The sequence below is a fragment of the Oreochromis aureus genome, linkage group 1, assembly GCF_013358895.1.
Source record: "Oreochromis aureus strain Israel breed Guangdong linkage group 1, ZZ_aureus, whole genome shotgun sequence".
Taxonomy (NCBI): domain Eukaryota; kingdom Metazoa; phylum Chordata; class Actinopteri; order Cichliformes; family Cichlidae; genus Oreochromis; species Oreochromis aureus.
Window position 1 is genome coordinate 27,983,367 of NC_052942.1, and position 12,490 is coordinate 27,995,856.

A 12,490-nucleotide genomic window follows, 5' to 3' on the forward strand; every position below is an offset into this window, starting at 1 on the left:
AAAACGGCATTTTATTGACAGGTTGCCATTCTCTGTTTGCATTAGAGAATATGATAGGATGATGGGCGCAGGCCGCAATACCATGCCTGTCACCTGATACAGAGAGAAAGAGAGAGAGTGAGAGAGCGGGGGTGGTGGGGATTGAAAAGTGAAAGAGTAGATGCAGAGAAAGTGGAAAAACCAAACAGGAAAATCGCAGAAGAAAGAAATGCAAGGACGGCTGAGAAGGAATTTAAAGAGAGGAAAAGAGAGAGAGCGTGGTGGTAAAACAAAACTTGAGACTGGAAAGCAAAACAAATTATCATGGGAAAGAAAAAAGAGGTGATGCAGAGAATGAAAGAAAAGAGAGCGCAAAAGAGAGGAGGGAGAGAAGAGAGCTTTGATAACACCTCTCCTAAATAATTAAGAATTTGACTTCCTGTCTGTGGCTCCCTAATGCAGAGACCGTCTGGGATGGAACAGTGAGATCAGGTTCTCACTCTCTCACTCTCTCACTCTCTCTGTCACACACACACACACACACACACACACACACACACACACACACACACACACACACACACACACACACACACACACACACACACACACACACACACACACACACACACACACACACTCTATCCATCATGGAGTTTTATTGGCATTAATTAACATAGCTTAGAGTAAATGTTGAAACATACATTCAGTTTGCTTGATTATCTTTTGATTATTGGTTTCAAAGTATGTCTCTTGATCCGAGTCAGTACTCTTTACTTAACTGTGCCTTTCTTTTATTAAGTAAACACCAACAAAAGAAAAACAGAAAAGCAGCATCGAGCCACTCAGCATCTGAATAAATCAAGAGTATCTAAAAGAATCTTTCCACAATTTCCCTCATATAATTAGTCTTGAGAAGTTCTTGAGAAGGTTATAGTGTGTTGGTCTTAAATGGCTTGATGGAATACTTTCTGCAGACTATAACAATGAGACTTCTGAGACATATTCGGCATTTAAACAAAGGTCCTTCGGTATCTACGTACTTGTACCTATAGCGCGTACCAGTCACAGAGTGGACTGTGAGGAAAATGCATTAATAAATAAAAGAACATACTCTATTCCCTGCAGTTCTGAATTAATAACGAGCCTACAAAAGACCAATTAAACACATGATTAATGCCATAATCTATATAATTGCAGGCAATAATTCATTGTGAGCTAATGATAGCAATACTTAATATTGATTCACATGGGGTGTCTTTGTACAGTAGTACTTAATTCTCTCTATAAAGTGTCACTTTTTAAAACAGCTCTGGATGCTATTAATGTGATTCTATTTGTTGCTTTTCCTACGGCAAAAAAGGATAAACAAGAAATGGGGGAAGTCGCTTTTTTTCCCTATAATTTTAATTTCTGTCATCATAGTGGTTTACTAGACTCACAGTGCTGTTATTCAGTGCTCCACTTCATCACGGTGAAGATTTTTCTGCAAGCAAACAAAAAATGTCTGATATATATGTATGTATGTATATGTATGTGTATTTTAAGCCAAAAGGGTGAAGCTTTGGGCAACAAATACATCTCAGAATTTTATATCTTAATCCAAAAGCAACAGGTACTAGCAGCTAGAATGAATTTGAACTTGACTGTTTTTTAAAAAGGCTCACATGAACATTTATCGTTTCATTTGAGCTTTCATTGATAAATGTACACCTCTCATAACAAAATAATCAAAGAGAGGACATTTTTGGTCTGAGGAATTCATCAGATCCAGTTACAATGAAGCAAAAAAAAAGACAATTTAAAATCGTAATTGTTGTAGCTAAAAAAAAAGCTCTCCAGTTTCTGTGGTTTCAGTGAGCGCGTGTGTGAGAAAGATCCAGAAGTGTCTGTCTGACAGTGGTGAGATGCAGAGAAGATGAATAATAGCGTATTAAACATTAAGGATGAGGGAATAGCACAGCAATTATTTCTGTTCATATTTCACTGAAAACACTTAGATTCGCCCATCCATCTTTTTATCTGTTTCACTCCTTCCTGTTTCTCCTTCACTCCCTTTTAAAACATGTCACTCTGAGGATCCTTTCTCTCTTCTGTCTTCTGTTAATTTTTTTTCTGTTGAACATCTTTGCCTCGGTCTTCCTTGAACTCACCGTTTCACTTTTTTTATATTAGTTTTTGCTTAGTTACAAAGTAAAACATTTTAAGCCTGTCTGTTTTTGACTGGCTGAAGATTAGTCCATACAGGATAATAAAGACAAAATAAAACAAAACTCAAAGTTTTACATAATAATAATAATAATAATAATAATAATAATAATAATAATAATAATAATAATAATAATAATAATAATAATAATGCCAAATGAATTATACAAGTTAACCTGAAATATGAACAAATACATGAGAACTATTTTAAAGCTATTTGTAGCCTGAAAAAGCATACATGTTTAGATTCTGTTCAGATTTTTTGGTGGAGATGTCAGAGAGAGGATGCTGAGGAAACTATTCAGCATTATAGACAATACGTCTCATTCCCTGCACACCACACTGTGGAGTAATATCAGAGCCCTCTCAGCCACAGATTAAGACTGAAAGTGCAATGCAGAAGGAGTTTGTTTCTACCAGCGACCAACACTTTGTTCAGCTCCTCCTCCTTCTGTAAGAGTCAGTGATACCTGTAACACTGGATATCATTTATCTCACTATCCCTGTTATATCCCTTCTCGTTATAGCAGGCCACTTTATTTTTTCATGTGCAATAATTACTGTTATAACTTTAGCTCGTCTGAGTATTTATAAGATTTTAGGGTTTTACAGAGAATGATCTGAAAAGAGAAAATATCCAGTCAGCGGCAGTCCTCTGGGTGAAAATGTCTTGTTGATGCCAGAGGTTGGAGGAGAATAGTCATACAGAGCAAACAGGAAGGTAACACTAACTCAACCACTCATCACAGCCAAAGTATGCAGAAGAGCATCTTTGAACACACAACATGTTGACTCCTGAAGCAGATGGGCTACAGCAGCAGAAGATCACATCGGGTGTCACTCCTGTCAGCTAAGAACAGGAAACTATAATTCACACGGACTCAAAATTGGACAACAGAGGATGATGTTGTCTGGTGGGGGTCTGGTGAAAACATGAAAGCATAAATCAAGCCTGCCTTGTATCAACTGTTCAGGCTGCTGCTGATGGTGTAATACTGTGGAGGATATTTTTGGGCCCCTTAATACCAACTGAGCACAGTTTAAGCGACATAGCATACCTGAGAACTGCTGTTAACTATTTCCATCCACATCCATCCTTTCGGACCACAGTATATGGTGTTCTGACGGCTGTTCAGTATGCGCTATGTCACAAAGCTTAAATCACCAAAATCTCTGAGGAATGGTTCTAGTACCTTGTTAAATCTATTCAAGAACTCAAGCAGGTTTTTGATGGCAAAATGAGGGTCACACTAAGTACTAGCCACTGAGTTACATATAATTCTCTATTTTCTATTTATTGAGCAACTCGTGGTCGTGTATAAGGATTATTTTGCAAATAATAAAGTTCTTAGATCTTTAATCTTATCTTCTAACAGCTGTAAAAAACAACAACACTCCAGTACATTGCACTGACTTCCGAAAACATGGATGTGCTCCAAAAGGAGAGCTGCAAAGTTCAGAGATAAAAAGAGAGAGAGGAATAAAGGAGGAGAGGGGGAGAGAAAAAGACTGCCCCAGTAGTGATTTTGGCTGAAAGTTTTCCAGTGTCTCACTGGGGGACAGGGGAATTTCACACACACACGCTGGTTGCTTACACTGGCACACGGGGCTGGTACAGTATTACAGCACATTACCATCTCTATTTGGCATTGTTTGCTTTGCTTTGTGCCTACACATACAAACACACATGCACACAACTCCTGACCATACAAGCCAACCACAGGCACCATGGGAATAGTCTATTGGCTACTGGCAAAGCTGATGCCTGGTCTGAATCCAACACAGAGCACAGTAGAGAACTGTGAAGAGAAAATGCCACAGAAATTCAGCTTCAAAAGATGTCATCACTTGACTCCTATACATAAAAATTTAAAAGGGGGTAATGCAATCAGCTTTGAAAGACTCAACATTTTCAGATAGCGCTATTTCAGTCCCAAAATACACTTTACTACGCCCACAGTGATGATATTCGATTTGTATTTTCCTTTGTCGCTAATATAATCTGTTTTATAAGAGACAGCAAATGTTTTCTTTACAGTGTTTTATACAGATGTTTGTTTTTGCGTGTGTGTGTGTGTGTTGTAACTCATGGCAGGAGGCCAACAACGCTGCTCCTCCTTGGCGTAGATAAAACAAGACTCACACATCGCCCAGCACTGACACCATCATATTCATGTGCAGATCTGTAGTATGAAGGCAAGTCAACATGTCTGTTTTTGCTTTTTGAGATTTTTTTCATTGAGTCAATCTTTTGGTAGATTTATCTGATTGTTTGTGAATTCAGTTGTTCTCTCAACTGTGTAAGTACGCGACCCTCAGCTTGTGTTGTGATCTTTCTAACCATGTTGTGTTTGATTGTGCTTCTATGTATCTTGTGTTTTTCTTTCTTTTATGTGTCTACATGCCAGTATGTTTCTGTTTGTGTAGGCCATTAGGCCAGAGAGCATGTGGCAGCAATCAGGTGTAAATTCAGTCATTACACAGCTTCGACAAACGGGTACACAAAATAACACACGACAGAGAGGAAGGGACAAGAAGTGTGACAATGCAGGGCACTGGATTCTAGGAGGAAGCCAAGGAAAAAGGAAAGTACAATGAAGACTGTAATAAGAAAAAAAACAGGAAGAGAGTATGAATGAACAAGTAAGGATAAGTGAGGAGAAAGATACGCCATGTCCTACCAGTCACTGTGAAATTTCTGGGTCCATCGATGTGCGTGAATATAGTTCCAACACCAGTCTGGGTCAGGTGGTACCGCTGTATTTTTCCATTTTGAAGAGTAGGTTCAGACCAGTTCACGTGGAGGGAGGAGGGGCTTACGGCTGTTACCACGGGAGGTTGCACGTCCTCTGGGACACCCTGGACTGTTACTGCCACCACCTAAAAACACACACACACACACACACACACACACACGCACATAAACACAGGTTCAGAAACATACAGACAAAAAAAGCCAGAAAAAACACAAAGAAAGAAAAACTGAAAAAGTTGCTGAAATCTAGTATGAAGTATTTTACTTCAACTTCAACCAAATAAGGGTCCCGTTTCTAAGATTCTTAGTCTTTTAATAACAGAGGAAGATCTTTACAAGTAACTTTAATATACAAATGCATTAAGCAAGCAACTTAATAAAAGATAAAGAAAAAAATAAAGAAAACTAGCATGTTTATAGACAGAAACAAATTATTGTGTTGTAAATGAAACTACAAAAAACAAATCATTCATAACTTGCATTATAGAAAATAACCAGAATATCAATGACATAGTAGGTCATCCAGTTCAAGATCCATCACACTTTACAGGTTACTGACCCCAATGACAAATGTGAACTTGACCTTGAGCACAGTTTGACTGAAGACCCAACTAGGTTTCATTCAAATCTGAACAATACTGTAGGAAGAGCAGTGATTCCTGCGAACTGTTAATGGAAACGGATGACGGCCAACTTGCCATGGTATGAACTCAGGTACAATAAAATAACAAGTGTGACTACTGTTACACTATTATATTGTGTAATACAATAATTCTAAAAATATGGTGGGAGCAGTGCACAGAGGTACTGCAGCAAATGAATATAATTTATACAGTGAAACTGAATAATTTTGACTGACAGAAAGACTTAAAAAATAAAATTTTACTACTTGAACATGAACTTGTTTCCAGAGAAATCTCTCTTTAGAATATAACTCAAATTCTTTTTGGATCTTTGCTTTTATTTGAGAGGACAGACAGCAGAGAGCAAACACAAAAGTAGGGAGGAAACGAGGGGCAGACCCAGGGCAGAATCAAACCCTGACTCCTGCAGCCTTTCAGCATATGGGTTGCCTGCTTGACTAAGTGAACTACAGCGGCACCAGAGTATTGCTTCCATCCTGAGCCTTTACTCCCCTACTCATTTCCTTTAGCGTTCCAGTGTGACAGAGGATCCGACTGGAAGCTGTTCAAGCAATGCAATGTGTAGGAAATGCAACAATTATAAAGGATGTGCAAAAAGTCTTACTACTGCTCACTGCTACAAAAATAAAACAAATCACTGAACAATCTCTTAATAGGCCAAGTAAAAAAAATAAGTACTGCTTCTTAGTACAGTAATAAGAGTGACCATTATATTGTACATTCGTAGTGTAGTATCTGTGAGCTCATGTGAACGCTGAGTGAATGCGGAGACCACAGAATCACAGGGCAATCTGCTGCTAATGGCAACAGGGATATCCTGCCTTAATAGACTGTCACTAGCACTTCCACCACCTGTCCCACACAGTGCTATGCAATTAGAGCACAGCAACTACAACTAAAGAGACACACAAGTGCGTGCACACAGATAAACACACACAGGTGCATGCAGGTGTACACATGTAAACAGACAGAGGTAGAACAAAACAGCAAAGTAAGCGGAGAAGAAGAAGGATGCAGGGGAGGTGTAGTATCAGTCAGAGAGTGCTTCAGTGTACTCCCAAATCAAGTGCTTGCCAATATTTTCCTTGAATGTAACAAAAATGAAAACTTAATCCGTGAATGTCACATATCTTTACTGGCAAACAAAAATTAACACTCAGACTTAATGAGACAGATGGATAATGTGGGATCCCTTCAGGAAGCAGCTAAGTGACCCATGATACTAGTTTTTCTTATTAATTAAATCTGGGTTATAATCACTGATTTGTATTTTTTATAGTTCACTGAAAGGAGTGATAGATCATGCAACTGGCTTGTCTTTTGACTTAGCATTAGAGGCAATTTGGGGGCGTTCCCATGTGAAATGAATATCCAGACAGTGGATAAATGATATCTGGTTTCAGAAGTTAGTTTTTGTGTCACTCTTTACAAATTCAAATACTTAAAATTACATCAAAAAGCCAACAAGAAGCTAAATTATCAGCTAATAACTAATGGTTTAATTCTTCACATAAAGTCAAAACATGTCCAAACATGACTGATCAACAGTGTAGGGCGTACAAATGAGAAGCAGAGATTACAGATAATGCAATAAACCTACTTGGCTAAATGAAAAGAATATTTGTCATTCATCCCATCTTTTTTCATATTAAAAAGTAGAAACTTGTGAGCCTGAGGAAAATGAGATGGTGAGAAAGAGTAAGGATAAGAAAGCAAAGAGACAACAGCTGGGAGAAACTGAGGACTACAGTGTTAAGATCAAGGAAATGACAGGAGACAAATAGCAGCAAGAACAGGACAAAAGGATTTGAAGACAGAGAGGGACCAATCGCTCTTCCTCCCTTTCTAAGTGACCAACCATATTAGATCAGGACCTTCTGTTGTCACGGCAGGTGTGCGTTCCTGAGTGCCTGTGTTTCTCTGTCTGTGCCTGTGTGTGTTTGTGTGTATGTGAGGAGGCTGATGCCAGGTAATTGCAGTGGTATATTAGGTTAGCTCAAGTTATCCCATAATTGGGACTGTTTGGCCAATTTTCACTGGTGTACAAACTAATCCAACTCACTCCCTTCCTACCCTCTGCCGCGAGTGTGTGTGCGCTTGTTTGTGTGAACATATGTATGTGTGTGTGTGAGGAAGAGAGTTAGACAAAGAGAGCATGGAAGACTGGGCTTGTAGTCTGATGGTACTTTCATGCAGGATGATCCAAGGATTGAGTTTAAAAAGTTTTATAAAAGGAATTTATAAAACTTCTTGTTAGTGGTCGCTACAGCAGGTCACTATGAAGGTTTTTGAACTGGCAGAGCTTTACGTGTCTTCAACTGAAACCAAACCAGCAACCTTCTGCTTGTTAAGATTTAAACTGGCTCCAAGGCTAAAGCAGTGTTAACATAATGTAAATTTTATACATGTCACTGATACTGTCTACGTGAGAATTATCTTGGTGGTTACAGAAAGGAAGTATGAAAGCAAAAGTGATTTAACTTTGTTAATTTTTGTGGTTTACATTTTTATGCTTTTACAGCGGAACAATCTAATATCATGCAGACATTTAGAATTTACTGGTATAGAAGTGTTGTTTTAAAACAATAATCTATTATTTGTGATTTGAGCCCACATAACTCACAGACAGGAAAAGGGCTGATAGTGCTATAAATAGTGTTTCAGCCTTCCTAATTTTTTTTTTCTAAATCTTTGTCAAATCATCAAACAAATTCTAATATTAGAAAAAGATAACCCAAGTAAAAACAAAATGCACTTTTTAAATGATTATTTTATTTATCCTAGCTGTCTGAAAACTTCTCCGCCCATGTAAGTAAGATAAATATAGAAAAGAAAAAAAATCACATCACTGTAAGATGCATGGTGGCAGTTTAGCATTATCATCATCCTCCAAGGCCAATGTCCTATTTCATGGCCCAGAACTAAACCAAAAATTAAAAAGTCCTTCTCTTTAGGATTTGGACTTCAGCTCAACCTTGCCACCAAGTTTAATCATGCTGACAAACAGGAAGACAAAGAGAACTGAAAGCACGCTTGCAAAAGTGCAAACGAGACACCAGGCAGAAACTGAAATTGTATATTTATGTAATATGTTTATTTCTCTCAGTAGGACAAAAAGGAGAAATCTAATGGTTCAGAGTCAAAGTCTGCAGTCTTGTGTTGTGTAGCCACTGTTTGATAGGGTTTGACAGGAACTGCTCTGGCTTTAAAAATTTTAATTACCATAAACCTTTACTGCCTATTTACAGTTGGCAGACTAATCATCAATATGCCAACTATTATTTGTTAAGTTCTGTAAGGATACAAGAGCCAACAAATGAACCAGTGAATTAAAAAAGACCAGTGTCCTTAGTAGGAGGTGAATGGTGTTGCAATAGTATTAACAAACTACAATGTGCTTTTAGTCCGTTTACAGACAGCAGGAAATGCTTGCAACAGTAAAGTAATCACCATGTATAACCATAAGTAAACCTCAAGAACACATCATTACTTCTCTCCCATCATCTCTCTGTGACCATTTATCACTCCTCTTGTCATTTTCCAGTCTTATTTTTCAAAGAAATTAATTTATGATATACTTAAATAAATCAGTATATCATAAATAGGGATTGATATACCATCAATCCCTCACAAACAATTTAGCCAATTTTCCCTTGATCTTAGCCACTCCGCTCAATCCACGCCTGCAGCAGCACAGCCATAGGATTTCTCTTTATGTAAGGATGTGCTCATCACAATAATGAGATGCTAAATTAACTTTAAAAAACCCAGAAAGACATTTTTTAATATGAGCTTTCATCGTCACTAAGCCGGAGAAATTAATTGTTGTGGTGATATCAGCTCACAGCCAGAGAGATAGCAGGGAGGGGGAGCTCTGTGTGAAGGTATTATGGGTACTATCAGAACCATCAGGTAGGCTCAGCAAATCCAGAGCCTTGCATTCAGGGGGAGAGCGGAAACATGGCTAAATAACAACTTGTTCCTGCAGCAGAACAGAACAGAGTTCAAACAATGTAGAAACATCATACAATATGATTTCATAACAACAAAGGTCAGACAGGGCTAGAATTTGTAAAATATCGCTTGGCAGAACAACTGTGGCTTCATGTTGTAAGCAATGATTAGAAATCAGCATCTGACGTGGGTTTAATGAGACGGTAAAAAGACATTCACTAGTCAAACATCGGGTCAGAAGACTGGTCAACTGCAGGCCATTGCTTTTAGCTGGCTTTTTAAAATTAACCCTAAGTGAAGTTAAGGGTTTAAATGTACATACACAATATTCTTAAGAGAAAATACAAAAATGCATATTTGTATTCAGACAGGTGATAAGGACAAGAATAAACCTGCTTGACACTTAGGTGATTTTATTCCATCAATTGCAAGTGCAATGTATGTTCCTGAACAGACATTGACAACAATTCATTTACATTTCTACTTTCTCTTAAGAAGAAGTAATGTTCTCTCTAAAATAATTTTCATCATTTTTTACAAACCTTTAAGTGTTCAAGCTAAATTAAAGAAGTGAACTTAACTACAGTGTAAAGTGGTACTTAGTTCAGTGAAGCTAAGGCCATTTTTAGAGTAGCCATTAGATAATCATACAGTGGAATAATGTCATTTTGAAATGGGGTGCTACAATAGAGTATGGTTTTAGAAAGTGTGTGTATGTGTGCTGGTGTGTGAAAGTAAGAGAATTTTACATGAAAGGTTGGTAGAAGAGAAAAATAGCCATGAGTTGGAACAGACAACAGAATAGAGAGTATCTCCTGTTAAATCAAAGACACATTCCTTTTTTTGGTCAAAATTGTATTTATTTTGTTATGATGAAACATGTGATGTTGAAATGCAGCAACTCTAAACCATCACAAGACACCAAACCACACAAATTCTTACCTGTGTACTATCAATGCAACCAGCCCGGTTACAGACCCTCAGCTGGTAACTGTATTCCTGGAAAGGCCTGATCCCACCAACGTCAGTAAAGCTGTTTTCATCCCCACGGTAACGCTCTTGTCCATCACGCAGTATAACATAGTGGGTAATCTCCCCTGGTGAAGTTTTAAAGATAATTGGGTAACCACTCTTAGTTTTTTCTGCCTCTGCATTAATTTAGTCACTCAAGCTGAACTCCAAACACAGAGAAAGACTTTTTAATCACTGGATCATGATTATAACAACCTAAAGTAATAATATCCATGCACATATACAAACCATTACTCCGGGCAGGTGCTTGCCATTGCAACTGGATGATATCATCTCTTTCACCTAGGTGGCTCCAGCGGGGTGGTGCCACTCCCCATGGTTTGTCCTCAGTAGTCGTCACTGTTGTAACATTGCTGGAGCCTCGACCAAAGCTGTTCCAGCCTCTCACTCTGTACTCATAGGTGGTAAAAGGCTCCAGGTCAGAGTCTATTTCACAGTAAGTGACAGAAAAAGGGGGGACAGTAAGGTGGCAAGGGAAAGACAAAAATGTATTATTAAAAATTGATTAATCCCGTATAAACCCCTCACCTCTCCATTTTACTTAAAAGTCTCAAAGTTTAGAAACATTGTATTCTTACAGTAAAAAAAGTGTGCAGCACAAGTGTGTATTCTCATAGATAACACAAAAGGAAACAAATTAGCCTTCTGCTATGCTATGCACCTCTATTATAAAATAAAAAATGAATGCTTCTCCACCCTATGATTGTGCGGGTAGCAGCCCAAACAGAGAAACCAAGAGCTCCCTCTCCTCGGCCACCTCCTCAAGCTTGTTTGGGGGACACTGAGGCATTCCCAGGCCAACCAAGGAAGGACACGTAACGGAGGCATTATAGTTAGATGCCCGAACCACCTCAACTGGCTCCTTTCGATGTGGAGAAGTAGCCTCTCTCAAAGGACTGCACTCATCACCCTATCTCTAAGGAAGAGGCCGGCCACTCTCCTGCTGCTTGTTTCCACTATTTTGTTCTTTTAGTCATTACCCAAAGCTCGTGACCACAGGTGAAGGTAGGAATGTAGACTGACACCTTTGCTTTCATGTTCAGCTCTCATGTCCACATAACTGCTTCAGCCACACCCCAAATCTGTCTGTCTGTCATCTCTTGCTCCCCTCTTTCCTCTCTCATGAACAAGACGATTAGAAATTACTCCATTTTGGGGCAGCAGATCGTCCCTGACCCAGAGTGGGCACTCCACCCTTTCCTGTCTGAGGACCAAGGCCTCAGAGTTGGAGGTGCTAATTTTCAGAGAGGAGATTCTGAGGTCAGAAGCTTTACAGCAGATGATTACACGTAGAAATTCTGTCCATGATGATTATGAAGAGAATCGGTGACAAAGAGCAGGCCTGGCAGAGTCCAACTCCCACTAGAAATGGGTCTGACTTATTGCCATCAATGCGGACTAAGCTTTCATTTTAATTGTACAGGGATTGAATAGCTGTTAACAATGGGCCAGACACCCCATACTCCTGCAGCACTCCTTCCCACAGGATACCCTGAGGGATGCGGGCGAATGCCTTCTCCAAGTCCACAAAACATGTGTAGACTGGATGGGGAAGCTCCCAAGCAAGTTATAATATCCTTGAAAGGCTAAAGAGCTGGTTAAGTGGTCCATGACCAGTACAAAAAGTGCATTGTTCCTCTAGAATCCAAGGTTCAACTACTGGACAAATCCTTGTCAGGCTGAAAAATGTGATCCACACCCTGCGGTCAGCCTTTTAAAGGTGGGAATTACCACGTAGTCTGCCAATCCAGAGGCAGTGCCCCAGATCTCCACTTTACTCCAAGCGATGGAGCACTCTCGAGCAGCCCAACCACGGACTCCAAGCAAACTCAACTGTCGTTCGGTGCTTAAGTACAAACAACAGTCAGGAGCCGTTCCCTGGCTATATATAAGCACTATCACCAGTGTGAATGTCAGG

At 39.1% G+C, this 12,490-nt stretch overlaps 1 protein-coding gene across 1 annotated transcript in view; it reads right to left on the bottom strand.

Moving 5' to 3' along the window:
- Positions 1–12,490, bottom strand: part of ush2a (Usher syndrome 2A (autosomal recessive, mild)) — a 217,029-nt gene that overhangs the window by 40,022 nt on the left and 164,517 nt on the right. Inside the window, exons 65-67 of the mRNA XM_039614175.1 lie at positions 10,801–10,998; positions 10,483–10,637; positions 4,869–5,067 (exon numbers count right to left, since the gene is read on the bottom strand). Coding sequence (XP_039470109.1) covers positions 4,869–5,067; positions 10,483–10,637; positions 10,801–10,998 — 552 coding nt within the window. The remainder of the gene's footprint in view (positions 1–4,868; positions 5,068–10,482; positions 10,638–10,800; positions 10,999–12,490) is intronic.